The 26,113-nt window shown below is 33.4% G+C and overlaps 1 protein-coding gene across 5 annotated transcripts; it reads left to right on the top strand.

Annotated features, from left to right (window-relative positions):
* The first annotated feature begins 5,154 nt into the window (after positions 1 to 5,154).
* LOC120280205 (uncharacterized protein At4g10930) lies at positions 5,155 to 25,032 on the top strand. Of its 5 annotated transcripts, none has more exons than XM_039286979.1 (15): positions 5,155 to 5,290; positions 7,430 to 7,525; positions 8,393 to 8,478; positions 8,685 to 8,775; positions 9,641 to 9,690; positions 12,230 to 12,299; positions 12,400 to 12,509; positions 13,064 to 13,129; positions 13,256 to 14,037; positions 15,106 to 15,220; positions 15,831 to 17,154; positions 17,259 to 17,333; positions 22,027 to 23,088; positions 24,353 to 24,587; positions 24,672 to 25,032. In XM_039286979.1, the coding sequence occupies exons 2-14, from the start codon at positions 7,460 to 7,462 to the stop codon at positions 24,566 to 24,568; spliced, it is 4,113 nt and encodes a 1,370-aa protein (XP_039142913.1). In that variant the 5' UTR covers positions 5,155 to 5,290; positions 7,430 to 7,459; the 3' UTR covers positions 24,569 to 24,587; positions 24,672 to 25,032. The 5 variants fall into 5 exon arrangements, with proteins under 5 accessions (XP_039142913.1, XP_039142910.1, XP_039142911.1 ...); XM_039286976.1 differs by having other exon boundaries at positions 5,155 to 5,296; XM_039286977.1 differs by having other exon boundaries at positions 5,155 to 5,358.
* Positions 25,033 to 26,113: the final 1,081 nt, after the last annotated feature.

Here is a 26,113-nt window from a genome sequence, read left to right as displayed (position 1 = left end):
CCCTTCCTTGTCTATATAAGGGCCTTAGTGTGTTTGTAAGGACTCATGAATGCTTAGTGAGGTCCTAAGGTTTTCTAGTAATAAATCATCTAGTTTTATAATCTATACACTTTCAAACTTAACATTTACTTCACTTTGTTCTCTAGATTATAATTATTGGAAAAGGGGAAATAGAATTACATAATCACATAGCAAGTAGCATCTTAGAAATGCTAGATAAATTAGAAATATTAAAACAAATACAATATTTTTTAGATAAATTAAACTATGCAAGAAACTTTACACCCAACCTATGTAAATTAGCAAGACCTATATACAATAAAACAAAACAAAAATGGTGAAAAAATTTTTAATAATGAGGATATCAAACTAGTTCAAAAAATTAAGAATATAGTTAGCAATATAAAGACTTTAGAATTGCCACCATCAAATTCTTATTTAATAATTGAAACAAGTGGTCACATAGAAGGTTAGGGAGCAATTCTAAAATTACGACCTAGTAAAGCTCTCAAAAATGAAGAAAAAATTAGTAAATATGATAGTGGTACTTATACTACCAAAGTAACATGCACTGATGCAGAAACGTTAACATGTATTAAAGCTATGAAAAAAATTAAAATTATTTGTTATAGAAAGTAAAGAATTTCAACTACATATTGATTGCCAAGCTATAGTATCTTTTTATCATAAAAAATTAGAAAATAAGATATCCACTTATAGATGGTTAACATTTATTGATTATATTGTTGGAAATGGTTTTCATGTTATTATTGTACATATTAAAGGTAAAGATAATATTATAGCAGATCAGTTAAGTAGAATTATTCAAGAAAGTAGACATGAGTAAAATGAAAGACTTGTCCTTCTACATAGTAAGACTGTGGCTGCCAAACTAGTAGGTCCATTCTTAAATATGTAGTAAGAAATAAAATTAGATAAATAGACATTTACTAATTTTTATTTTGTAGATGTTCAGACCAAGAGCTTCTATGATTCAAGAACAACCTCCACTAGATCCCATTCTCCATCTCCCTGTTTTTCCACTAGGCTCTAATCTTAAATTTTACACCACCAACATCTTAGTCCATTAACAACATGTCCTTGACAATCTTTGGGCCACCAGGGCTGATCCTACTAATTTCCTCCATGTAATGAAAACTCTTAGTCAGTATTTTCAGAACCAAAATACTACTGCTCACCATATCATCCCCGATAATCCCACATCTCCTCAGCCAGTATCAAAAGTCTTCTCACCACCTGCTATTGAACACTTCATTTCTTAAGACTGCACAATAAAATTAATAAAAATAGAAATAGAAGTCAAGAAAAAAGAAATAGAAGAGGTTACCAGAAAACTCCAAAAGCTTACTTATAACTACAATGAGATGTCACCGTATGTAGTACAAAATAAAACAAAATGTAAAGAAGAGCTATTAGAAAGATTTCCACCTACTATTAGAGACGTGCAACAAGTTATTTTATAGAAGGTACTGAAGACAGCTTATGAAGATTTTGTACAGATCTAGCTACTACTTAGAGACTTGGCTAAAGATGATGCATGTCCTTATGGCAAGGGGCTCTCTATAGATCTATATCAATATATTGAACATCACCATCAAGATTGTCACTGTGAAAGGGGCATTTCATAGTCAAAGCTTATTTTGAATTATCCTCCTGAGCTGATATAGAACTAAGTGGTATCCCAGTTAGTATTGAGAAATTACTACAGTATGGCATGATTAGTAGAATAGTACTTACAAGACCGAAGCAAGTTAAGTTTCTTTAGCAGCATTGGAAGCTTTCCTACATACTAGTTAAAATATTCAAGAAAATGAAGTTTCCCACAATTCTCAACCTTTCAATCACTTCAATTCCACCCATTTATGATATCGGATATCTAGAAGACGCTCGACATTTAATCACTGTTGAAGTACTAATGAAGATTGTTTCCTTTGAAGTACATATTCCTATAGACATATTTGTAGAAGAAGTAAAGCTTTTTACCACTCCAATTACTAAACAGCTCTCTCCATGACATGCACTCACCTTCATCTCCAATAGACAATCATACTACTATCCATTAGCTATGGAAGATGCCATTATGAAAGCATATGTAAGGAAGGAAGTATTCCCTATAGATATTCCTTTTTGAAATATAAAGTATAACAATCCTGCAGCTGTACAACACTTCATAGATCCAACGCCATCATCTCCCTCCAACATTTAGGTGACTATTCCTCTTGTTACTTTCTAGTTATTGAAGACCCAGATGAAGACATTCCTTTTGGGCATCTTTTGTGGGCAACTGTCTAATCCTTATGATTTAAAGCAATCACCATTCACTCAGTCTGAGGAATTAACCTTGCCAACATCCTTGAAGATTAATATTCCTAACGTTTTTTGTAAAAGCGATGTTTGTTTCTCTTAGTGTGTAAAAGGGGAGCAATGTTTGTTTTTTTAGTGTGTAAAATAGGCTTGTAAACAATGTAAGTCCCAGTATAACCCACTGTAGCAATATTGTAGAGTCCTGTAGATAGTAGAGAATATATGTCCTCCCTATCATATAAGTCAAGTCTATGTTGGGCACTTAGTTGCTTATTTCCGAAGCAGCCTTGAGCTTTATCCAGGCCCCCTCCTTGTCTATATAAGGGGCCTTAGTGTGTTTGTAAGGACTCACAAATACTAAGTGAGTTCCTAAGGTTTTCTAGCAATAAATCATCTAGTTTTATAATATCTACACTTTCAATCTTAACCTTTACTTCACTTTGTTCTCTAGACTCTAAATCCATCATCAAGAGTTCAAAGTAAGTTCAAAGGTACAACCAACCCCATAGTGGTATTAGAGCCCAAATTTTTAATCCTCAAGAACAAGGTAATCTTCATCATGCAGAGGTAAACCCTTAATGGGGTCTGCAACATGTAGACATTAAGATTTAGCTTGATTATATAACTTTTATTGATCCATAATTTAAAAAAAAAAATTCAAACGACCTTGTTCTTGAGGATTGAAACTCTGGGCTCTAATACTACTGTGGGGTTGGTTGTGCCTTTGAACTTACTTTGAACTCTTGATAATGGATTTAGAGTCTAGAGAACAAAGTGAAGTAAACGTTAAGGTTGGAAGCGTAAAGATTATAAAACTGGATGATTTATTACTAGAAAACCTTAGGAACTCACTTAGTATTCGTGAGGCCTTACAACACACTAAGTCCCCTTATATAGACAATTAGGGGGCCTCGATAAGACTCAAGGTTGCTTTTAAAAGAAGCAACTAAGTGGCTAACACAGACTTGAATGATATGATAGGGAGGGCATATATTCTCCACTATCTACAAGGCTCTACAGTGTTGCTACAATATCCATACTGAGACTTATATTGTTTACAAGCCTATTAGCTCAATGTTGCTTCGGAAAGAAGCAACTAACTGGCCAACACAGATTACTGCCTGAGGATATGTGGGATTGTAGGGGATGATATGGTCAACAATGGTATTTTAGTATTGAAAATATTGACTAAGAGTTTTCATTGCATGGAGGAAATGAGTAGGATTGGCCCTAGTGGCCCAAAAATTGTCATGAAGGGCATGTTGTTGATGGTCTAGGATGTTGGTAGTGCAAAATTTAAGATGAGAGCTTGGTGGAAAGATAACGAGATGGAGAATGGGATCTAGTGAAAGTTGTTCTTGAATCATAGGAGCTCTTGATTTGAACATCTGCAAAACAAAAATTCTTTTGTATTTTCAATTACAAGGATTTATAAATTCAAATCCATTGCATTTGATACTATATCTTACTAAACACCGCCTAAATGAATCTAAATGTCACAGTTTGCATTTTAAAAGTACATAACTTAAAAACAAAGAACACTTTTGGGTAAAAAAAGAATCTAAAATGGACTTTATATCTCATATAGTGGTTCTACCTTTCCTTTTTCTGCAGTGGTAATATGTTTAATGCGCTGAAAACTAATAGCTTAGAGAATTTAATTTGATGATTTGTAAATTATCACTAAAAATCATTAGGAGTGTGTTGAATAAAAAATTATTTTTTATTTATAAATATAGACAAAACCACTAAATTGAACCCTTAACTTTTTGAATTGGGAAGAAAATGAATACTCTATTGTACTGTAGCGGCAGTTATGAAAAAAAAAACTTTTTACATGATGATATTCAGCACATAGTTGGGACATGTCCGTAATTACATATTTTTTTTTAATATTTATCTTAATATTATCTGATTCTAAAAATTATAATACATGGTCATATTACATGTAAGCATTGTGCAAGTTGTATGGATAAGAGTGAACAATATATCCAAAAATACAACGTAAATAATGGACATTTTAAAAATATTAAGACGAAAATGAACAATAAGTGCATTACTAAGCTCTAAGAAAACACTAAACTATTTTTTAAAATTATTTCCAAACAATTAAAATTTCCTTACAAATAAAAAAAATTAAATAAAATTTATAAGTTAATTTTAACTGTCTAAATACCATATATATATTTAATTAAATAAATAAATCACTCACTTTAACTAATGTTATAACCAATATTATAAAAAAAGTCAAATTCTCAACCTCATTTGATAAGCGAAAGCGTTACAATCATTTTAATGTGAATAAAGTTAGAAAAAAAAATTATCACCTTTTTAATGTGAGTGTTGTTATATATATATATATATATATATATATATATATATTTATGGAAAAACATCATCTAGGTAAGTCCCTAGATTTGAAATTTAGGGATGTTTTAAATCTAAGCCGTTGGATCATCATCTGATGGTTGATTGTTTATATAAACACTGTACACCTTTTTACTGTTCATGATCACTGTACAACACTGTAGAACGCGGTTTCTACTGTTCATAATGATAAAAGCCATTAGATTACCATCCAATGGCTACTATGGACATCCCTAGATTTGAAATCTAGGGACGTCCCTAGATGATGGGTCCTCTATATTTATATATTTATTTGTAAAGGTCTATCAGTAAAAAATTTTTGTATTAGCAACTATAAGAGCAAATACCAATTAACTGCCCTCTAGTCAGGGGTAGAAAGGTAATTTTCACTAAAACAAGACCTGAAGTTTTCTGTTTATAAAGCTCCAATATTAAAGAAGCCCTGTGCCTGTTGCTGGTTCACCTCTTCCCTGCCAAATATTCGCAACGATGTCCGGCCGGTGACTCCGGCGACGAGGCCAGTGAGAGGGCGGACTGACGCCGAGAAGGTTTCTGATTGAGGTTTGGCGGTGCATGCTGCACGGCGATTGTTCTTGAGGTTTCGGTGATGTCCCCCTTCTGTTTTCCTTCGTTTTTCAAACTCCGATTGATCTAATTAGGGCAATTGTAGGTCGATCGATTGAACTTTTTTTTTTTCTTTTATGTTTGTTTGATAATTCTTCTCCGGCGACAGCCAACTGGCAATTTTTTTTTTATAATTAAATTTTGGTTAATTCTCTTTTGTTGTGAACTAGACAGAGGTTGATAAATTGAGGTGGGGAGGCACTGGATTGATTTTTGGTTTTATTTGAAGCATGACTTGGTGCATTGTTATGTGCGATGGTATTTCTTGATTGAATTGCTTGTGGTTATCTACTTATCTTGATGTTTGGGAATTTAGTTATGGGAGTTTCTTGATTGCAAATTGTTCTCTTGGACCATTAATTTTTGTATGTTTACAGTATGCCATTAATGGATTGAAGTTTGTTGTTGTTTTCTTGATGTTTGAACACCTAGTTTGGTTCTGTTAGATATGGTTTTAGCTTGTTCCATTGACACCTCAACTGGCATCAGAGAAGTGCATCTAAGTCCTTGTTTATGTGTCTAAGTTGATATTCAATGGATTTTTGAGGTATGGCAGTCTTCGTAGTTTGTACAATCATCATAGCTGCACATTAGTTTATTTTCATTAAGATATTTTATATTATTGTTAGTAAATGCTACATTTGGTGATAGCAGGAAATCGGGATATGGAGGTGTTCAAAAGTTGGTTCCTCAAGCAAAGCTTGTTATTTTCCAATACCTATCTATTTCAGGCAGCGCTGTATATATATATATATATACATACTGAAAATGTTCTTAACATTTTATTCTTTTTACACATCCATAACATTTATTTTGTGTATGTAATTAAACTAATAGTTATAGAACTATATTTTATCTGCTTGGACTACAAGCTTGACCTACTCCCTTGTCTTTGTCAGATCCCATGCCCATCCTGCCCCTTGAATGGATGCAGATGTAATAATGTATTTTTAATTGATAATAGTTTTTTCACGTAATGAAATTCATGTTGCCTTATTGAAGTCAGCCACATGATTGGAAATTAATGATGTGTGGTGTCAGGCTTAAAAGTTGTGTACTAGCATCAAAACAAGAAATGAGCACACTTTAATGTCTATACTCTATTCCCTTATTCTCTTATCTGCTAAACAATGATGTTTGATATTATGACTTTTTGTAATTACTAAATAAATCTAAAAATAGATTCTCTGATTTCAAGACCAGAAATGTAGTTACATAGTGAATATATATGTGTTGACCTGATCACCCTCAATACTAAGTTCTTCCTCTTTAGTGATATTGCCTTGAAATCTTGAATGCTTATAATGACAATGATCACTTCCGCATTTCTTCACCTTCTACAGAGATGGTTCTTTTTCCGGTTTAGTTCATTCCTTAAAGTTATTTGAATATCCATCATTTCTTCAAAATATTTCTTTAGCTTAGCCAACTTCATCAAGCACCCTGATGCAAGTAAATTCCTTCGTCATACAAAGACAATCTAGGTAACCAGCTTTCAGGTTCATAAGCAAGGCAAAAGTCTTGTTGTTATTCACTATGAATTCATTTATTAATTACAATCTACTTTTTAGTATTGATTGACCATGAACTTGATTTTTTATACTGTAAAATCTCAATGATTCTACCTCACTATCTGTTGCTTAAAGTTGCACCTCTTTTTTTACCAACTGAAATTTTATATCAAGAAAATTTACAAATTATGCTGAGCCCTTATTTGGCCTAGTGATTTAGTTAGAAATTGTGAATTATGAACTTAGAATACTAAATCCTCTTTCCCAGTTCTTTCATATTTAAAATCAATTGAGCAATTTGCAATATGAGACTAAATTATGGACTATTTTACTGTTTGTAAAATCAAGAGTCAATGGTCTATTTTACAATAACTTACCTTCATCTGAACTTGTATATATGTGAAATAGATTCCTTCACCTGTTTATATGCATTTGAATTCTCACATACCATCTCAATTCTATTTGATATACTTTCTAGTTTCCATCTTACATTGTGTTCCTTTGTCTTTAACTATAGATTATCCGTATATATTTGCTTTTTAGGTTCTAGCCATTTGATGTTGATATTTTTTTAATATTTTCCTTTTCTTTTTGTCTTGCAGTTAACTTCAGAGATTATTATTTCTGAAATAATGGATCTCCCACTGTATACTGATTCTGAATCAGAAGAAACAGCCATTGAAGATGATACAGATATTGTAAGCCCCTTTTTTTAATATAAAAAAAGCATTATTTCCTCTGAGCTCTAATAACTATCTTGTTACTCAATTTTCATTTAATTGTTTTCTTGGGAATTTTCTTAATTATTTATTTTTTGGTTGTATTTCCTCTGGCACTGTTGGATTATGACTATCTCTATCAAATGAAGAGAAAGGGAGAGAGTATACTTATGACTTCAGTCTTACTTCTGAGTTACCCCATTCCCTATTGGTGGATTGGCTCTGCTTCCATGCTTTTGCAATAAACAAATATCTAATAGCAGAAGGCTTAGTAATGTAGCCAATAGATGATGCATACATCTTGATTGCTGTGGCTAATATAGTTTAGAAAATCTAAAAATGTTAAATGGACTTGAAATAGAACACAAATGGAGAAAATACAACACATTTGACAATGGATTGGAGTACATTTTTTGCTAATTTTTCTCAGGATAACCAAAGTTTGACTTAATTAATTCTATTAAAAATTAAATGTTTTAAAGTTAAAATTTTAATTTTCTAAATAATATTAAAAAGAAATATTAAATATATATATTTTAAAAATTAAGTCTTTGTATATCTTATTCTAACTTGTTTGGTTGGGAGAATAGTATGTATCCTCCAGCCAAACAAGGGGGAATTATGTTAAATGTCAGGTTAGGTTATCTTGGTTACGAAATGTTATTTTTGGTTTTGATATTCCCTGAACATCTAACTCGGGGAATTTGTGTATGATGTTGTAATGCTGTTGGGTTTTGCAATTAAGATTTCTATTTTCTAATGATACTCAGGAATAGCAACTATGTATTTTGCTAGTAATGGTGTTTGTGTGAGCATCATGGATGTTCCTCCTTGGTCTGTGTGCAGGATGATGCTGCCTTTGACAACCCGAGATGTGGAATTTGTATGGATGTTGTTATTGACAGAGGGGTTTTAGACTGTTGTCAGGACTGGTAAGTTTTGCAAACATTTAAGATTATGTATTTGTTGTGCTGTAAGCGTTCTATTTCTGTTTACATTCCAATTGATTGAGGTAAACCTTCTCAAGTGATGCTGTCAGTTTATTCACCCCGTTATGTGTAGCTTTCTTTTCTACTTTATTATCTCTTGATCTGGCAGATGTTCTGACTCATATTGACTAAAATTCTTGTGGAACCAGGTTTTGCTTTGCATGCATTGACAACTGGGCTACTATCACGAACCTCTGCCCTTTTTGCAAGATTGAGTTTCAGCTTATTACCTGTCTCCCGGTGAGGGATATTATCTTGAAAAAATTTTCCCTTTCTTGTAAGGATTTTAACTATCTTATTCTTTGTAGATGTAGGTACAAAAGGCAACTGAGTCTTTCTTCTTGAGAAAATTGCTTGTATAGCCCTCTAAAATACATGAAATTGCTCATTCCCCAGGTTTCTTGGGCTTGTTCTTTATACTCCTGGGTCAAATTCAAACATATACTTTTCTAAAGATGGCATTATTGCCCCATCTTTAACATCTCTTCCATTTCCTGCCTCTACTCCCTCTCCTTTGCTTTCTTTTCTCCCTTGTTTCGTACTGTTGGTTTCCAGTAAATAATTGACCAAGAGAGATTCTCCTTTATCTCACATAATCACATTAGAGATGAGGAGAAAGGGATTGTGGACATTTCCTATCTCTTATCTTTTGTAAGCACGAATAAGATTCTAAAGAATGAAGATAAAGTATACAAGAGATGAGGGAGGAGGGAGAGGGAGAGGGAGAGAGGTTAGAGTAAAGAGGGGAGGACGAGGGGTTGAAGACAAGAACAATAGTGTCATTTTCAGAAAAGTATGTGTTCAACTTTTGACCCACGAACATATATGCACAAACCCACAAAACCTGGGGGTACACATGCAATAATGAAATTTACTAGGGTATATGTGCAAAACCCCCATTTTTACTATTTTTCACTTATTATTTTTTTTTACCAAAAATAAGTTTTCACAGAAAAACTAGGAATAAGCTTGTAAGACCTATATAATGAGAACATTAGAAATATGTTTTAAGGCTGAATATATGGCTGCCATTTCTTTGATTTAAAAATAAACTTTTCATGTTTGCTGGCATAACATAATGTATACCATTCTTTTGTTATTAAAGGTTTATGATACAGTTGGACGCATCGACTCTGAGGATCATTCTTTTTCCAGGTTTGGCTTGCTTTAATATATTTTATGTACCTTTGATGGAGTTATTGGTGAAATTTCTACAGAAATGGATGCATTTAACATGCAATTTTCTTGACTGAAGTTTCTTTTGCCCATAACTTTTTGTTTTCAAAATTGAAATCATTTTCCAGTCAATCTTACTTTTACATAAGATACTGGCTATTTAGGATATAAACATAGCATTAAGGGAAGAAACCTTCTTGATGTTGAGGATCTTCAGATGGCATATCAGATTGATCCTATTACACTGTAGTATGGTTTCGCTTTGTGCTGATTTATATTTATAACTTGGACAGTTCATGACCTTGCCAATATAGAGCTATGAATTTTGTTACAACTAATCCATCAGGCTGGCCTATTGGTAGGCCAGGATGTTGATCAAAATGAAACTAATCAATAAAGACTTGTGTCTTAGATTCGTGGCCATAATCTTATGAAAGCCGTAATAGTTAAAATTCCAAATTATTTAATGAAATAAATATAGCTTGTTTAATCAAATCAGTCAAAAATTTTCCCTTGACTGTCCAGTCTGAGAACATGGTCTGTTTCAGATTGGTGTCCTAAAAGATGAATCCATCTGATCAAAGAGACCATATTTAGTCTGGGGTCTGACCTGACCACCTACAGCAAAGCCCAGGCTTACCCTAAACCCACAATTTTATTTCAAATCTTTGGCCAATTTCAGCTATTTCATTTGTCAAATCACTTGACCTGGTTCCAAAATAGAAATATAGGCTCATGGTTCTTTCCCCTCAATTAAATTACCCTGTTCCCATGGTTTGTGCTTATGAAAAAGTGAAGTCCCTGATATAACTTTTTGTTTGGAAATGAAATAGTTTTTTTTTCTTTTTCTTCAAGGAGGTGAAGGAGAATGGCATTTAATTTTTGTCGTCAACATTTTTGGGCGGAGTTTGGAATTCAGGAATCACATAGCGCTTTTTCAGGCCACCTAATTTTTGTTGGGAACTTATGCTTCATGAAAGAAAAGGACTCATGCTAGCATTGGAAGCAACTTACAGTAGATATGATCGCAATTGTTATGTAACCAATGTTACGAACGAATGTAAGAGAAGGTATTTAGCACGTGCCATTTCAATGCAGGATTCCTAGTCAAACAGAAATCTGTACAATCCGAAAATGGTTTAGGGAAATACATGCTAATTTAATGATTTTGTTGTTGTTAATATTACCACCTAAGAAAGATTGCAGTAGATATTAGTGTGCAGTTTGTAGCATGACTCTTAATACAAACTCCTTTTCTTTTCACATCTACATGTAGAAACGTTGGACGGCTCTGAAATGAAGGTACGGAAAATGTTTTTTATTTTACTCTTCTGCAATTCTCTTCCTCCTGTTCTTGGAAAATAGAGTTAATCAACTATACAAGGAAAAAAGACTCAGTAGATTGAGGCAAAGACAAACTTGCTTCTCTACAGTACAATAGATGCTTTATGATACTGAATTTATGGAAAGACCAATTTGAAAGTATATCTAACAAATTATTTATTGGAGAGTTCACATAACTGGTCCATGTAATGCACTGTGGAAGTTCATTGGAAAAGAAATAAGAGTGTAAAACAACTAAGAATTGCAAACATCTATGAAAATAATGTCATCGCTCTTATTCATGTGCATCTGGTTATCTTTGAAATCAAGAGTTAGTCCTTCTCCTCTTACACATATTTCCCTGTCATAAATTATTTTAATATTTAATGCCCACGCGAAAATAAATAAATAGCACACTCAACAATGCAACAACCTGCATATCTGTAAGTTAATCACTTTTCCTCCTTAATTTTCCATGTATTTGACCTTTTGACACTCAACTGTAAGATCTGTATGGATATGTAGAATATAAATAGAGATTGTAAGAACTCCCTCACCAACTCACGTGTGTTCCATTCATGATTCTCCGTTTTACACAAGCTTTGCTTAAGAGAAATAAATCATATGTCAAACAGGTTTTGCTTTACTATGCTAATGTCATTCTTATAAAGGTCTTTATTCTACTAGCAGTTGTTGTAGGAAGTTGTTTGATACTTATTTTTATTTGAATTAGAGATAAGAACTATAATTCAAATAAAAATTATTTCCTAACTACACTGGATTTAACAGCAACTCTATAGATCATTATTGCAGTCTGTTATTTCTTTAATTGTAGTCATTGAAACTGAGAATACAGGTTGCCTTAGGGCACCTCGTTTATCTGAAGGATTATTCAGAAGATCAGTATTCAACAAACATTAAGGACTTATTTGTGATTCAATTTGAAAATGGGATCTATTAGTAATGTTGGCCTAGAGGGCCAAAGGGAAGTGGTACAAAACTTTCTACTGACAAATTTCATGATTATTTCATCTTTAACTGCAGTTCACAATGATGTGAATTTCTTTGTCTTTTTAAGATGCTTCTTCTTGCAATATTCCTTTCTTACATAATCATATCTTGAGTTATTGGATACAGGAACTTTCAAGGTTATTCTTAGAAATGTTATTGATTGTTGATTTATGCTCTGTTGCAGAGATGATGAATGGCTTATTCAAGGGAAAAACAACGCACTTTCCTTCCCATCATACTACATTAATGAAGAAGTAAATTTTCATATATGCATTCATATATCCTTACCCGCTTTTTTTATAATTTGTTCTGTTTCTGCACATATATATGTCTATATCTATCTATCTTTTGCAGGCAGTTGTATGTTTAGATGGTGATGGTTGCAAAATCCGAAGTGGCTTCACAACTTCTGAAGATGAATTAAGTGTTGATACATCAATAGCTTGTGATTCATGTGATATATGGTATATTCTAGTTTAAAATAGCACTTCTTGATCAATAGTTGGGAAGCCAATTAGGGGAACTAAATAGAGAGTGTAAAGCTTTACTTCTTCAGAAAACTATACTCCAACAATGAATCTTTTACCTCTTTCCTTTAATGCATACTTGCATTTAATTTTCTTCTAGTCCTTGCATCTTTGAGTATGGTTTATTCGAATTACTGATCCAAAGAACTATTCATGTTTTTATCCAGCCTCTTTATTGTAATTTCCTTGTTAAGCTGCTATTTGGATAATGGTAATATGCAGATAAATTAAGTAATCATGTCTTGTGAGTTTGGGATTTTATTAAATGCAAATGTATAATCTGGACCATATTTGCTCATATATATATTTTTTTTTCCTTTTTGGCAGAAACACAGTAACTAATTTCATGGTTTTCCTACTAAATAACATTAGTTAATGTTCATTTCATAATTAAAATAATTATCATGTTTCCAAACGTCACTTTTTGATATTTATATTGGTACCATTTTATGGTCTTCATCTCTAATTTGTGCTGTGATACTTGATCACAGGTATCATGCTTTCTGTGTTGGTTTTAATTCCTCATGCCCAACTGACAGTTCATGGCTATGCCCCAGGTAATTCTTTTGAGTGGTAATATCTTTTGTCTGGTTCCTGATCTACACTTTTTGTGAATGATGAGTTTCACATCTTTCATCTAATAGTATTTGCTTGCTCTTTTATGTTTTTTTATCCTTGTACAGGTGTGTAAGCAAGCAGGGGGCACAGAAACCTGATACTTGTATAATGCAGAATGTAGTAAGCCATTCTGAACCACGAAGTGTTGACCTTGGATGGTCAGTTGACTATAACTTTGCAGGGAAGGTCTCAGTATCTGTTGCTGATACTGGTGATACAGATATTGTTGTCTCAATGGTTGAAGAAAAGCCAAGAGCACTAGCTAGTGGAAACTTATCATTAACTGATTGTCTGGATGTTGATAGAAGTAAATCAATTGCAATAAATATGACTAATATTGCTGATGGTTCTGACAATGTGGAAATTGGCCTCCAAGCTGACAAGAGTGGCTGTGATGAACTTGTGCCATTTAGCATAAATTGCATTGACCAGACTATGTCTGATACTATTGCTTTCCACAAGGACCACAACAATTCAGAAATTGTTTTAGACGTCTCATCCAAGGCTGGTAGTGGACCTGCGGACAATTTGAAAGATGAATTTCCAGTTGTACCATCAATTCATGACGCTTTGTTGGATATGAAACCAAGCCATCATAAATTGGAGTCAACAATAGTGTCCTTGGCATCACAAAATCCATCTTCAACTTCTATCAATCCAAAAAGATGTGGTTTTCTGGGGCCTAAGATCTTGGAAGAGAAGTTCAAACTTGATAATACTATTGATATCTGCAAGATCCCTAAGCCATGTTCAACTGAAACTGACAATGACCTGTCTTTGAACATATCTGTTGACAATGTTCATCCTGATCCATCAGTTGCATCTTCTACATCTGTTGATTTTGCAAGTAATATATTTTTCCCTCTTATCTTATATGCTTTCCTTATGATCCATAAAGTACTACTCGAGTGATATTTCTCATTAATATTCTATTGCCACCTAAGTACTTGTGGGTTCATAATGGAATTGAGACTTGTATGATGAAATATTGTAGGTTACATCCTTTGTGAGTTTTTTTGATTAGTTAAGCATATACATGTATTTTATTCTATTCTCTAATGACATGTTATCATAGCCAAATGATCAGATTTATCAAATTTCTAGGACATATCTCCTCATATAGCCATCTATGCTTTCTATCCTTGAATGGTGAACCTGTGCAACTGGGTTGCAAGAAAAACCTTTTTTCTTTTTTCCATTGACCTGCTTTTCACCAAGACCACTCTTTTGTCCCTCCGGAAATAGCCTGTCCCTCTCATCAGCGATAAGTGGCTCACTGGTTTGTGCACCATTAGTTGAAGTACACGTTAGTTAGTGTTTTTGTCTGTCAAGTAATATACAGTTTACTTAAGGTGGAAAACTGCCCTCTAGGATATAGAATCAACACTGGAAAATTTATAGATTGATTCTACGAATTTGTCTACGCATTGTTTGGCTGTAACTCTTCATGACATAAATCTTCAAATTTTTAACTTAATATGATTAATTCAGAAGAGTTATCTTCAGATTATTAAAAAAGTTTCAAATCATCAATATTTTTGGTTTATTCTCAGACCAATATTGAATAGTTGTTATGAGCTTTTGACACAGATTTCTTGGATGCCTCTATTTAAATTTGACCAGATCCTTCAAACTGGATAACATAAGTGAGACAACTGCAAAATTATGAGGAAAGAATTAGGAAATAGATTCACTATATTGATAAGTAGGAACACCGTGACAACCAGTTTCTGTGGTTCCTCAAATTTATAAATGATTTTCATTATGGTTTATTATGTTTCTTGGCATAGATTTTGGTTTAGACTACAGCATGTTTTGTATCTGCTTTCTGCTTTTTTTTTCAAATGTCATAGGGGGCCTATTAATTTATGTTTTATGATCCCATTACATCACTCTCTTGGCTTTGATATTACAGAAGATGATGTACTCAGTGATATTGGTGAGGATGCATACGGACTTATGCCTCAGCATAATTTTGTAGATGGTAGTTTGGCGGAAGAAGATATGATGAAGACCTTACCTGATGCCATGTGAGGCCCATTTTCCAATATTGTAATTATTTCTGGACGTAATGATCATTTAGGTAGCACTGCAAGATTTCTTACTGCAAAGGTTGGTATAGGTTGCTTGATATTACCCATGGTAGAATTATTCTGAAAAATACTGTGCTATTGTAAACCATCCTTAATTGGAAACTGAAAGCATTTGAAAGATGATATTTCAAATCGAATCCAATAATAAGACTGACCTGAATATGAAAATTGTTGAACAGATTGTAGTGATTATTTGGATTTCATGTGTATTTTCGGGTGTGTAAATGCAGTTAGAAAGGAATTAGATTAGAGCTGGCCATAATTATATATTTGAAGTTTTTAAATTACATTAAGTTTTTTTGTTTGTATGTTTTTTTTTATTTTTTGTATTTTATTATTATTATTATTATTATTATTATTATTATTATTTTATGATATCATTATTGTTTTCTAACAGATGATTTAGGTTACATCTTCAAATTTTCATATGTTTTTCTGATGCCTTTCTTTAAGTCAATATTATTTAAATACAAATGGTAATATATAACTGCCCCATTCCATTTGATTCATCTTGTATTCACTTTTTTCATGTTTTTCCCTTCGTCAGAGATGCTGATTTTCTGAGAATTCCTGATACGAAAAGAGAGAGGGAGATGGAAGAAAAAATTGAAATCGAGCATCCTATGAAGAAAAGTAGATCAGATGGAAAACACCAGATGTTACTTTTGGAAAAAGAAGTTCATAAGTTTGCGTTGGACTTTACAAAAAAGGATTTAAGTCCTACAACAGTAAAAGATGGTTCCTTGAAACACACTCTAGGAAATGATGGAAAAGCTCTAGATATTATGAGCTTAGTTCAGGAAAATAAACATCGAGCAAGTGATGTTTCCTCTTACACAGATTCTACAGAAAAATTGATGCAGAAAAGAGATGGTGCAGCTGGGTTGAGAGTGAAGAAGATAATGCGAAGTGTTGGTGACAACAAGGAGTCATCTGTGTTAATTCAGAAACTGAGAGAAGAGATAAGGGAAGCAGTTCAAGATAAAACACCTAATATAATTGACAAAGTAAAAATTCTCAATGGGGAACTTCTTACAGCATTTCGTGCTGCATTAGCAAGACCCCAAAATGAGGTGGTTGATAAAACGGGGTTATCACATGTGGCAATAAGGAAACCATTTCTGCAAAAAGGAAAGACACGTGAAAATCTAACCAAAAAAATATATCAAACATCCACAGGAAGGCGAAAGAAAGCATGGGACAGGGATTGTGAAGTTGAATTTTGGAAACGCCGTTGCATGATAGCCAAGCCACAAAAAGTTGAGACTCTCCAATCTGTTCTTGAACTCTTAAGAAAAGCATCCAGTTCTTCCTTAGAGGACTCAGAAATAGATCAAGATCCTCACAAGCAAACTACAGATTCTATTCTCTCTAGAGTATATCTAGCTGATGCCTCAGTGTTCCCCAGGAAGAATGACATAAAGCCTCTCTCTGTGCTTGAAGGATATCAAGGAATAGATAGTCATAACCAAGAAAGCAATATTTCTGGAAAAGGTTCTCAACATGTTTGCGCAACCAATATGACGAACAATGGTATAGGAATTTCTGACTGTCATCTACGTGGCAAAGTCCCTTCCACTGATAAGGGGGAGAAAAAATTAAGTGCTCCAAATCCCAAGAAGGAAGCTCCTTGTCAAAAAGGAAAGTCAAATGGGACAAGAGAAGCACCAACCACAATAGTTGACTCAAGCAGTTCTAAAGAGAGTGCACTAAATTCAAATGAACTTTCTAGGCAATCTTGTGTAGCTAAATCAGATAAAAAAAAATGGGCTCTAGAAGTTCTTGCCAGGAAGAATGCCTCATTCAATGCTGATGCAAGTAAAGGGAATCAAGAAGATAGATCTCCACTAAATGGGAATTATCCTCTTCTAGTATGTATATTTCAGCTTGGTGTCAGTGAATATTAGTAGCCAATCTCGTTGTCATTGACAAACTGTAACTTACTTACTCATTATGGATTACTTGATCTGTGTAGACACAACTACCTGCAGATATGATGCCCTTGCCAGCACCCAGCCGCTTTAACAAAGTGCCTCTGTCAGTTAGACAGGTATTTGATTCTTTCTGTTAGCCAAGGAAACTCATGCAGTATCATATAGCATTATAGAATTAAGAACTGTTTTTCCTAATCAAGGTTGAACCATGGATGGCTGCTGTTATCTTCTGTAGTTCATATTTTTTTGGTTTCTGTACTTGCTATTATGTACTTAAAACAATTACTTCTTAGTATCAAGTCTATTAATTCTATTGAGGAATCAGTCAGTAATATATTTTCTGAATTATTTCTTATTATCAAGCCTATAAATTTCTATCGAGGAATTAATTGGTTATATATTTTCTGAATTATCTACTTAATTTCAGGCCTGCATCAGAAATGGATGACCTTTTTTGAGAATTTTATTGGTGCACTTTAGTAATCCAACGTTCAAATCAATTTTAATGGCATTTGGTCATATATCTGGAATAGATTTTTGTTAATGATTTTTTGTTTGTGGACTAAGACAAGGAAGCTAAGTAACAAACTGAGTTTCTTAATACAATATAAAAATTTATCTTGATTGAATCATTGAAGGATTGGAAGCTATATTTATGGTAGCCAAAATCTTATTTGCAGTTAAGGAATTTACGTGCTTGAAAGAATGTTATTAATAGTTGGGTCAAATACCATACATCAACTACACATGCTCAACACATGAGCACACTGAAGCTGCCACTAGATTTTTTCGCAGCATGATATTTGTTACATTGTACCAAATGGTCAATTATAGTGAAGGGTGGTGCTTAAATAGACTAACATTTTCTTAGAGGGCATGAATATGGTTTCTTAGAAGTCCATTGTCCTTGAATCTGAATTTAGTCTTAGCAATTCTGGTGCAAACCATATTTTATAGGCTTTATGTTAGCTAGCTTGTAATTTATAGATTAATCACCTCGAACGCCCAGTTCTATGCCCTTGGAAAGCCTTTGACATTGTTGGCATGAGCATTGTAGGGTTAGATTTAGATAGCATCTAAACTGAAGTCTTTTTATGGGTTAATTATGATTGATGCCAAAACACTTGACTAGGAAACCCATCGCATCTCATTATGATGTCTTGCAGCTGAAGAGTTGATTAGTTTTTAAGCTGTCGAATTGCTTGATAAATCATAAGTACGTTTGTTAAAAAGCCTTTTTATTTTTAAGTAAGATTAGATGAGCATGTGCAGTACTTAATTTTAAAATTGAAAATTTTGCTTATAATGTATTTGCTGAAACATAACATTTCGAACATATATGTTATGATAGCTTGTATCTGGTTTTGAATTAAAATTTTTAAGGAATCAATTGTATAGTATAAATCTTATAACAAATTTGGAAATAGTTAATAATGATTTTGTGACATTCATTAGATATTTTGTACTTTAGTTTATATGTATGTAAGTGGGTGATGTAGCTTAAAAAGGAGAAATAGGCCGACGACCATCTGGTCCTGTTCTCCTTTCTGACTGGGAATGGGGTCATGCAGCCCTCTGTCTCTCATCCCAGCAGAAAATGGAAATGGGAGTTCTTCCCAATATCTTCTGTATTATTTTCTCCTTTCGAGCTTCTAATGTTGATGGGTTGCCACCTCATGTTGCTTCGACCTTCATCATCATCCATATGAATTTGAATATTCTTTTAACACATCAGTGACAATTTTGAATTGTGAGATGTATTTAAGCGTTTTACTTTTTACATCTTATTTGATATGAATTGCCTATTGTTAAATGCAAAACAACTCACCAAAAACTGGGGAAAGAAATTTTAAAGAAGAAAAGAACAAAAAATTCGTTAGTGGATCTAAAAACTCAAAAGTAGTCTTCAAATTACAAAATAGAGGTCTCTGACTCTCTACACCTTATAAAGAAAACATAAGGATTAGTATTATCAGCATAACCTCAAAACCCATAATTACCCTTCTAAGCTAAAGAAAGTTATACACCTAATAAGTGAGAAACATAGAAATAACCATGAATATTAAATAATACTACTTTAACACCTAGGAATTCTTGGCACAAGGTATGGAAGGTATGGTATTTTCTTTGGAAAACAAAGGTTGTTAGTCTCTTTTTAAATATTAGAATAACAATGGTGTTGCAAGAAGCATTGTAATAGACAACTGAATTCACCTTTATAACTATCACAATATACTCTAGTTGGGTAAAACACGGTATGCTTTTGTAGAAGCCATGATTCATCAATAGAATCGGTAGTAACACAAATATTGGCACAACAAGATCTAGAAATATGAATATCTTAAGAGCAATTTAGAAAAAATATTGGAAAGATTACAGATTAATTCCAGTTTATATTGATTAAAAGTTGAAAAAGCAATTTCACATAGTGGTGTGAAACTTTTATAATCAGGACAGAAGGTGGTTTCTATCATTTTATTTTCAAATGCGGGATTTTCGGAGAGTACTAAAGGTTGCTCATCATGAATTATAAAGCTTTCTAAAACTATCCTAACATTTCTGTTAGAGATTGCAATTTTTCAAAAGTACAAAAATAAGAAATTTGTGATTAAATAGAATCTTTATGTGCCAAGGCATGACAGCCAACATGACTTTTAAAGTGACCAGTTCCTCAGGTGGTTAAGCAATATCTTTTTTGCATTGTGAGAACATTTATATGCAACATGAGCAATCTTTAAATTGTTGAACACCTGTGGTTTGCTTTTTACCACCTCCAGTAGATGATCTTGAGAAACTTGAGAAACAAACTGGATTTAGCGCAAGAAACAGTTGTTTGAAAGTAGCGCTGTAGATGGAGAAAATGTAGTTAGAGAGAGAAAGTGCTGTTGTAGATGCATGAAATGAAGTTGGAGCGAAAATGCAGTCTTGTAGAGCTGACCTCATGTGGACTAATGATGGCAAAGCATATAGATGAGTCTTGTATATATATCTCATTTTTGACTTTGGGTTTTGATGTTTTGCCAAGGTCTATTCACGTGAACTGAATTGAGCTTTGTATGGTTTGTCATGGTAAAAAAATTATTAGAGATTGCTGTATTCAATTGGTATTACTGATTCGCATGGAGATAATTTTGTATTCACATCTTGGCCATGGAGTTTCTAGATATTTACTTCCAAGAAGCTTACGTAAAATGTAGCCTTTTGCAGAGTTATATGTTTCAATCTCAGGGCTTAAGTTTGGAGATAATGGCTTGCATAACTCCATTGGAAGGTGATTCTAAAAGCTATCAATTGATTTCTTATTTGTCTGTGATAGTTTGTGTTTCTTTGAAGGAAAGTCAATCTAATATGTGTGAATGTGCTTGCTTGCTTGATATGTATATGGATGAGAAGCTCTTGCTTTTAGCTTCTTAGTCTTAGCTTCTTAGTCTTGCAAGATAGCAAGATGGGATCCAGTTGTTACTTTTCAGGAAACAAGCTAGAAGTATGTTAGACAAGATACTAGAGCCAGCAAAACCCCACCTGTACCTCTCCCAATTTAGGTATGGGTAACATTTTCTATTGCCCATAAAATTTTACCTCTACTGACTCAACTTATTTAACAAGGGACGGATAATAGGTCACTAGTTCATGACTCATATATGTATTTATATACCAAATATTAAGTTCTTTAGTGTTGACCAATGTCAATATTGTTTTTTTTCTCTACTTTCTGTACTCGGTTTTTTCGCTTTTAAGCTTTTGTAGTTAATTTTGTATTTTAAGCTATACCTGTTATAGCTCCTTAACCAAATATACATATATACTCTAATCTTGTAAAAATTCCAATTATTTTCACAGTTAGATTAAGTCTTGTTATAGGATTTTCAAATAAGAAGAAGTACGGATTTTCCTTGGGCACATGGGCGGGCTAAGTCTTCCTCTTCCTCTTACCTTTTAAGATCTGGGTAACTTTTATCCATGCCCATATTACCTATACTGATACTTGTGAAAAAGGGATGAAATATGAAGAAAAAAGAAATGAATTCTCTTCCACTTTTCATTATGTTTAACAAGAAGTATATTCACTGTATGTTATTATTTTTTTTAATAAGAAAAATAGGAAAGAATAAAACAGTATAAAAACTGAAAAAACCATTCCTTGATTGGGTCCCTCGATTTCCATAACTAATTCCTTCTAAGGATTACAAATAAGAAAATATCCTAATATAGCTGCTGGTTTTCCAACAATGCCCACTATACCTGTATTATTGCCAGGTTCACAAATACCGAGTCCAACATAGTAAATAGGCTCTGGGGACTCTACAAATGTTCAATTATACTCAAGCCTCAATCTTGGCCAACATGATCTAATTGGTTAACACATAATATCTACAGTAACCATAAAAATATCACTGTTACCTTGTTTAGCTTAATTAAATGTATCTATGTTAAAACACTATTTGCTATCTGTTGATTTCTCTTCGTGTTTCAGTGTGAGATCTTGACATTTTTAATTTTGCTATAGCACTTGTATCAGCAGCACTGTAGATCCAATAACTGTTGATGGAAAATAATTTCCCTTCAATTGAATGTAACCTAATGCAGTTTTAACAGAAAGTTCTGGCAGCTGCATGGTTTGCTAAATGTTCATTAGATATCATAGGGCAAGCAAAAGAGTAAATCTTGGTAAAGGTTATTTGATCAGAAATTTAGCACTATCCCTAGGACTAATTCACAATGCATATATTACCTCTGATGTTATTTATTTATTTGTTGATTTTTCCAATGCTGGTTTGTAATTGTAATTGTTATCTCTTTATATCCTAGGCACAACTTAACCGTATTGCTGAGCATTACTTGAGAAGAACAAATTTGAGTCAAATGCGAAGAACAGCAGTGACAGAGTTGGCTGTTGCAGATGCAGTTAATGTAGAAAAGGATATTGTTGAGAGATCTAATAGCAAATTGGTATATTTCAATCTATGCTCACAGGTTCTATCTCAACGTAAAACCAAGCCACAAAATTCTGAAAACATTAGCCACGGTCCCATAGCAACTTCTACACATGATACTGATTTCAGAGTTGAAGTCATGTGCAGCAACTCTGTTCTAACAGAAGGTGTCAAAGTTGAAGAAGCATTGAAATTGGCTGGCCTTGATGATACTCCACCAAGCAGCCCAAGCAGACCTGGGACAGACACTGAAGCAGAAGGCACTGGCTTGGCAAAGGTTAGACAGGAAGATTTCACTGATCCCTATGATGTGCATTCTCATCCTGTGTGTATTTTGGATGATGAGGGTTCTATCATATCATCCAGGACCATGGATGCTGGTCCTGTGCACCCAGAAGATTTGGAATCAAGAATCAAACTTGTGCCCTCTTCTGTAAATTGCGCAAAGTCAAGCTCTAAATGTGCTGCTCAAAATTTCCAAACTTCTAAACAAGAATCAATAACTACTGATCAGCATGATCTTAGAGTAGTTGAGGCAAGTTCTGATACATCTACCATGTTAGCTTGTCAAAGTGATACACATTTAGAGGTTAGAGTTCCAGTGCTGCAAGAACCATCTCACATGGATTTTAACAGGGACCCTTCATTTGAAGAATGTGAGGAGAACAGGGTGAGTTTGGATAAGAAGTTATCTGTTGAAGTAACAGGTGGGCCAAGTAATGCTATGGAGACAGATGCTGCAGTTCAACTTCCATTTTGTTGTGATATTGAAAATCCAGAGAAAAGTAACAAAGAATATCTGATAGTTGAGATACACACTGAGAATAACTTCGCTGAAGGTTCACCTAGTCACTCCCTTATTAGTGAAAAGGCTCCAACTGATGAAATTGCAACAGTTCACAGCCATGCTGATTCTGCTAAATCTATATCAAGGAAGGTATGAAGGCAATTGGAACCTTGCTATGTCCTTCTATGTACCTTAATAAAATTGTCAACCCTACTGTCCTTCTGCTCCATCACTATAAAAATTTAAGCCCTTCTAATTGTCATAATTTCATGTTAAGTTTAACAGAGCTAATTAAGTATTGGCATACCAATCAACTACTGTTGCCTGCCTCTGCTATAAATTTCTGAGCTACACTTATGTGGGTAGAGGGGCATTAAACATGTTTGACAAATAATCAATTATAGAGGAGGGATACTAGTTGACATTTTGTCGGACTTGTGTTAGCTAGATTATAAATATCTGTTTTTAAATGGCATTTGTTTAAAACAAATTGCATGGCCTCATTGCCTGCCTTTTCCATCTGCTGGAAACTATTTTCATTCTTGTCATTTTTGCAGGAGAAAGGAATCAAGTTTGGTATTGATTTTTTTTTTAACTACATGCTATTGAAATTTATGGGCTTGGTGTAAAAGCTTTAATCAAATTAAATCTTGTTATGTAATAAGACATTTTTGTGACTTGCATTACCATTCAAGCCATTACTACTGACCAAATTGGTGGATATGATGTCCGAGGTCTAAATATTGGGTTGCCAATCCCATATTAACTCTAATATGTGTCATGACATAAAAAATAGCATTTCTTTAATAACATTTTGCTGTCAAGGTCAAAATGTTGCTCTGGGCATCTGTTAGCTTAAACCTTTATTGAATATTTATTAACTCAACTTATGTGTAGAAATACTCCCATATTGACTTTAAGATGCCTTGATGGCAAAAAATAAGTCATGCCTGTATATCCAGCACTCTGACTTGTTCTGAATTTCGTTATTCTGTGTTGGGTGGTATACTTCTGTGTTTATGGCGATTGGCTTGGAAAATATTAGTGGTTTGGATAATCTTGAAATGTTTCAATTTGGAGGATCAAAATGAAAAGCCTCTCTTTTCTTTACTGAAAATTGAAATGAAACTCTTGATTTGGTGCATGTGTTGAAGTTGGTTATCTGGGAAAATGGTGTTTATCCTGCCATTCTTTGGGCAGTATCTGTCAGCCTCTTGAAACTTTGACATAAATTGTGCTTTTTTCTGGAATCATGAGTGTAAGTTTTTTGAATTCACCATGCTTGTTTCCAAAGTTTAAAGCCATTGACTTCTTCTACATGATTATGTCATGTATTTGGTCTCCCTATTGGATACCATATTTTGTTTGAACTCGCCAGAAACTGCATTTGCTAAACAGTTTCATGGTAGTGCAGGTAGAAGCCTACATCAAAGAGCATATCAGGCCTCTGTGCAAAAGTGGTATCATAACAGTGCAGCAGTACAGGTGGGCAGTCACGAAAACGACAGAGAAGGTTATGAAATTCCATTACAAGGCCAAAAATGCAAATTTTCTTATCAAAGAAGGAGCCAAAGTAAAGAAACTTGCTGAAGATTATGTTGAAGCTGCTCAGCAAAAGGAATGGACATAAATGGGGGTTGTGATTTTACGTAAGGTCCTTACACTTACTTTGTTAGAGTTTATTGTTACTACATTTTGTTTTTCAATAGTATTGCTTCTTGACTTTTTTGTAGATAAGAAATAGTACATCGTTCTATACGATCATCAATACAAGATGGTTTAGTATTGATCAAGAATCTTTGATCAAAAGGATATATAACTGAAGAGTTGGCCAATTAGAAGGCAGTGTGAGGAATTTTCTGATATGGTGAACTTGCAAATGAACGATAATGGTAAGTTTCCATTTATCCTCGTCTTGAATTCCTCTGTTTGGAAATTATGCAGTCCATAAATTATGTTCATGAAAAAATCCTGAGCCTTTTAGAGTATAACAAAAGTAGGATTGAAATGCCTTCTCTCCTGATTGTATGTAGAATTTACATTCACTTATGATGTTTTCTTCTTTTATATACATATACCCTCGATTGAATGAAATGCATGTCTCTCTTTAGCAAATACTAAATTGAAATTGATGGTTTTGACCGAGCTATGTGCACCATTGTATTCATACATGGTTTGAAGTATTTAGATCTTATTTTAGGTTAAGTCAAGAACAGCATTTGTAGTGTTTCAGCTGTGAATTGGATCTCAGGAATTAAATTAGGTTTGAGATATATATAGTATATTGACTTTTTTGGAGTACAAAGAGGTTGACGCTGAGTAAAGGCAGAAGACTAACGCTGTGTTTATGAGCTAGGTTTATCAAATAAGCTTCTCAACTCATTTATCCCATTAATGCATCTCAAGGTTATGATGTTGGCGATCTCGAGATGTAGCTTGTGTATATTTATTTAAAAAAAAAAAAAAAATCAATGTCAGAATTGATGAGGCAAAGAGCATAAAACCAATACCTAGTTAGTCCACCTGAAGGAACAACTTTTTACATGAGATAGACTAAGTTTTGGTTTAATTGATTCTAACCAAAATAATATTGTAATACTAAAAATTTGTTTTTTAATAAATGATAATTATTTATTAATATTAAATATTGTTAAAAAAAAGTGGTATGGGCGTAATTTGCTTCTTGGCAGTCCTTATCAGTAACACTAAAGTATTAAATATCTCTTCTTGCCGTAATTTGCTTTGTTAAAAAAAATGTGTTAAGGCATTTTCTCCTAACTCGTAGTTAAGATGGGGCTCAATATATTGCCATTTAACTCATCACTATACTTTCTAATTTAAATTTACTGCTAGATTTATGGTTATCATTTACCTAAATACATAACCTTCTAACCCATTAACCTTCCTTGCCCACCTGGCCCACTCGTCTTGATTCTTTTTTTTCCTTGTCTTCTATGAAACCTGCGAAGTGAATAAAGGGACTGTCGGGGAGTTTGAAGAATTTATGAGAAATAAATGAAAATGAGAATGGTGAACTCAAACAATCAATTATGTTATTTCTTCTTGTGATTTTTATTTGTCTCATTTTAGAAGTTTTTTTTACTAATTTATTTCTAAAATTTATAAAGCATTAAAATTGGTTTTTCAAATTTATTCCATGTTCAACCACACATTT

This window comes from Dioscorea cayenensis, chromosome 17, assembly GCF_009730915.1.
Source record: "Dioscorea cayenensis subsp. rotundata cultivar TDr96_F1 chromosome 17, TDr96_F1_v2_PseudoChromosome.rev07_lg8_w22 25.fasta, whole genome shotgun sequence".
Taxonomy (NCBI): Eukaryota; Viridiplantae; Streptophyta; class Magnoliopsida; order Dioscoreales; family Dioscoreaceae; genus Dioscorea; species Dioscorea cayenensis.
Note: the sequence above shows the minus strand (reverse complement) of the source record. Positions and strands in the feature narration are given on the sequence as shown.